This window comes from Mesitornis unicolor, unplaced genomic scaffold (assembly GCF_000695765.1).
Source record: "Mesitornis unicolor isolate BGI_N332 unplaced genomic scaffold, ASM69576v1 Scaffold4103, whole genome shotgun sequence".
Lineage (NCBI taxonomy): Eukaryota > Metazoa > Chordata > Aves > Mesitornithiformes > Mesitornithidae > Mesitornis > Mesitornis unicolor.
Genome location: NW_010175161.1, coordinates 6,181 through 9,692, shown reverse-complemented (window position 1 = coordinate 9,692; position 3,512 = coordinate 6,181). Strand labels below are relative to the sequence as shown.

Genomic DNA, 3,512 nt, shown 5'->3' with positions numbered 1-3,512 from the left:
GCAAGAAGTAAAGCAGCTTGTGCGGGCTGTGGCTTTGGGGCAAGTGTTTGTGGCCGGGCTGGGTGGCGGTTCACAGCCAAAACCCTGTGTCACCCCAAAAATCCAAACCCCAGCGCTGCTTTTAATGCAGCAAATTGAGAAATGAGCGCAGCAAAGCTCGGGGCGAGCCCTAACAAGAAGGGAAGGTGATACTCGCTATCCAAATTCATGCAAAAAAGAGTTTGGACGCTTAAAAATAAGTTTCTTTTTCCAGCTCCCCAAGACAGGGGTGGGGAAGGGCCTGGCCGGGTGGTGGGGAGGATGAGGATGGTGAATTCATCGGGTCCTGTCAGGATGTGCCATCAGGGTTATTTGAAACCAGGATGTGGTGAATAGAAAGTGTCAACTGGAGCATTTGAAACCGGAGCATTTGAAATCAAAGCATTTCCTTGTTTGCCCGTGGCACCGAGCAGAGGGACCCCCTTGTACCCCCTCACACCCCCGTGCTGCCCCAGGTCCCTCGCACCCATCTGGGACCTGCACCGTGGGCAGGTGAGAGATCTCCATGGGGTGATTTTTGGCTGGAGAACACAGAGAAAAGGTCCCTTTGCACCTGCCCAGGGGACATAGTTCATCTCCCCATCCTCGACTGCTCCTTTTCCTCAGGAGCTGCCGCAGCAATGGAGATTGAAGTCAGCAGAGAAAATCTAGGGGGGTGTGGAGTTTCTTAATTTCCTCTTTTTGGGGTGGCACTGCAAACGTGTGGGAGGGTCTGGCCCTGTGTCACGGTGGCCCCGGGGGTGCAGAGCATCACTATGTGACCGGGGAGGGCTCCTGGCAGAGGCAAAAAGGCACTAAAGTGGGTAGGGGTGGGTTTGGGAATGGGTGGGGAAGGAAAACCCCCAGGGTGGGCTCTGGTGCTGCCTCCCTGGTCCCAGCCAAGTGGGATGAAGCTGCTGCTGTCACCATCGCCTTCCTGGTACTGGGACACCCCGACCCCACACTGGGCTGGCACTGGCAGCTCTGGAAGAAAACCCACGGCAAGGAGCGTTGCCATGAGGTACAAGTGGTTTTTTTGGGATGTGGAGGTGGCTCAGGGCGCGATCAAACCTGGTCCTTTCGGTGAGGTGGGATGCGTGGATGGAGCCGCTCTCCTGTCCTGCACAGCTCAGCACATCTCTGTGCTCCGTCCCACCAGAGCAGCGAGGAGGTGGCAGCTCTGTTAACTGGGCTGAACGTTCGTCCTCAACCAAAGTGGATCTCCAAGTACCGACCACAGCCTCAAGGCAAAGCCCTGGATGTGGTGGACTGGAGGGAGAAGGGATGCGTCACGGGTGTGAATAACCAGGTTTGAAGCTCCACTTGTGCCTCCCTACGTCTGGGTCCACATCTGAGCATCTCTGGGGCTTTTGCAGGGCGCCTGTGGGTCGTGCCGGGCGTTCAGTGCCGTGGGAGGCCCAGGTGAAGCTGAAGACGGGGACGCTGGTGTCCCTCAGTGCCCAGAACCTCGTGGACTGCTCCAGGAGCTACGGGATCGAAGGCTGCGGTGGTGGATGGAAAAACAGAGCTTTCCAGTCCATCATCCACAACCAAGGGATTGACTCGGATGCATCCTCCCCATGCACGGCTCAGGTGGGGGTCAGACCTGGGCAACGCTCGGTAGGCTCAGCTCAAAATCCGTCCTCATAAAGGACACTGCCACCAGCACAGGGCCCATCTCGGTCAGCATCGATGCTGCTCAGCCCGCCTCCTTCTACAAGGCTGGGGGGTCTTCATGGGGATCACAAGAAAGGGCCACGCTCTCCTTCTCAAGACCCAACTTCCTTAAATTATTTCAGCTTTGATTTGTATTTAGCCTGTGTTGCCCTCATCCCTGGGGACAGGCATTTGGTGTCACCTCCCAAAGAGCGAATTTAATTCCGATTTGGTCAACTTGCCTGCGGGTTGTTTCCAAATGCCTTGCAGGTGTCTACCACGACCCATGCTGCTCCCAGGCAGTGAATCACGGCCGTCCTCGTCATCGGCTCTTCGGATGGGGAGGACAAGTGGCTCCTCAGAAACAGGTACGGCAAAAAATGGGGTTTCTGCTCCACAGGAAACTCCAGGGGTTCCAATGTTCTTCTGGAGCGTGTTCAGAGAAAAGCCACAAGGATGGGGAGGGCTCTGGAGAACAAGCCTGATGAGGAGCGGCTGAGGGAGCTGGGCTTGTTTAGCCTGGAGAAGAGAAGGCTGAGGGGAGACCTCATCACCACCTCCAACTGCCTCAAGGGAGGTTGTGGAGAGGTGGGTGCTGGGCTCTTCTCCCAGGTGATGGGGGATAGAACAAGGGGAAACGGCACCAAGCTGTGCCAAGGGAGGTTCAGGTCAGAGATAAGGAGGAAGTTCTTTACTGAGAGGGTCGTCAGAAGCTGGACCAGGCTGCCCAGGGAGGTGGTGGAGTCCCCATCCCTGGATGTGTTTAAGGAGCGGGTAGACGAGGTACTTAGGGATATGGTTTAGGGGTAGACAGGAGCGGTTGGACATGATGATCTCAGAGGGCTTTTCCAACCGAGCCATTCTGTGATTGTGTGAAATGTTCCTGGGTGCTGAGTCAGCACAAAGGGCTGGTGCTGACACCGGCCTGGTTTGGGGACGCGCTGGCGAATCCCCTCCTTCGGCCAATTTGGGGGCACAGCCTTGAGGATCGGCACAGCCGGGCTGCCCCTCGCTTTAAAGTGTGTTTGTGAGCTTGGTTTGTATTATTTGTGAACTCTGCAAAATGCAGAACAAGAAGAAACGAAGTGTTGAAATGAGAGAGTCTTGCTTGGACAAACAACTCTGGAAAAAAAAACAACCCAGCAGTGTCAGCAAAACTACATTAAGCAACTGAAAACCATTACCTTCTTTAATACTAACAACAAACAAACCCAATTGTGGGCAGTTCTGCCAACAAAGCTCCTCTATCCTCATGTCAGAGCTAAAAACCCACCGGTTTCCTTCTCTGTCTTCCATTTCTGGCCTTGGTAGGATTTCTTTCTCAAATAAATGTATTTTCGATATGCAAAACTAATTCATTCTCCTTTATCTGGTATTTCCCTCGTGGTTTTGAGTCACTCCAGCACATGTGAAATAAGTGGTTTTTCCTCTGCCTCCCCCTTAGAAGAGTTAGCAAAATCTGGCAGGGGAGCAGTCAGGAGGTCCAGCCTTTTTGGCCAAAAGATGCGGATTTGGCTATTCCCGTGGCTGCTGGGGAGGAAGAACGAGTTTAAATCATTTTTTAAAGGGTTGGGGAGAGGAAAAATTGAGGGTGAGGAAGGAGGTCGTTACCTCCCCTTGCCCAGTTTTTGCTTCTCCCTTCTTCCGAACGCTGGGGTGTGCGTTTTGGGGACCGGGGTCACATCTGGACAGCGAGGAACCAGGAAACCACTGTGGGGTCGCCTGCTACAGCGCGTACCCCCAAATCTAGAGGGGTTCCCTGCTCCAGGACAGGCTCTCAAGGTGCTCATCCCAATTTCTGGAGTGCTTTGCCCCAGCCCTCCCGTCTCGAGGAATCC

The 3,512-nt window shown here is 54.4% G+C and overlaps 1 protein-coding gene across 1 annotated transcript; it reads left to right on the top strand.

Moving 5' to 3' along the window:
- Window positions 1–917: 917 nt before the first annotated feature.
- Window positions 918–3,227, top strand: LOC104538170 (cathepsin S-like; the record flags this gene model as incomplete). Its single annotated transcript, XM_010181273.1, is given in 8 exon segments — window positions 918–1,039; window positions 1,178–1,327; window positions 1,395–1,432; window positions 1,434–1,611; window positions 1,671–1,739; window positions 1,941–1,985; window positions 1,987–2,042; window positions 3,119–3,227. Coding segments are annotated over 8 exon segments (767 nt in total), but the record flags the coding sequence as incomplete, so codon positions are not given.
- Between the last annotated feature and the right edge of the window lie 285 nt (window positions 3,228–3,512).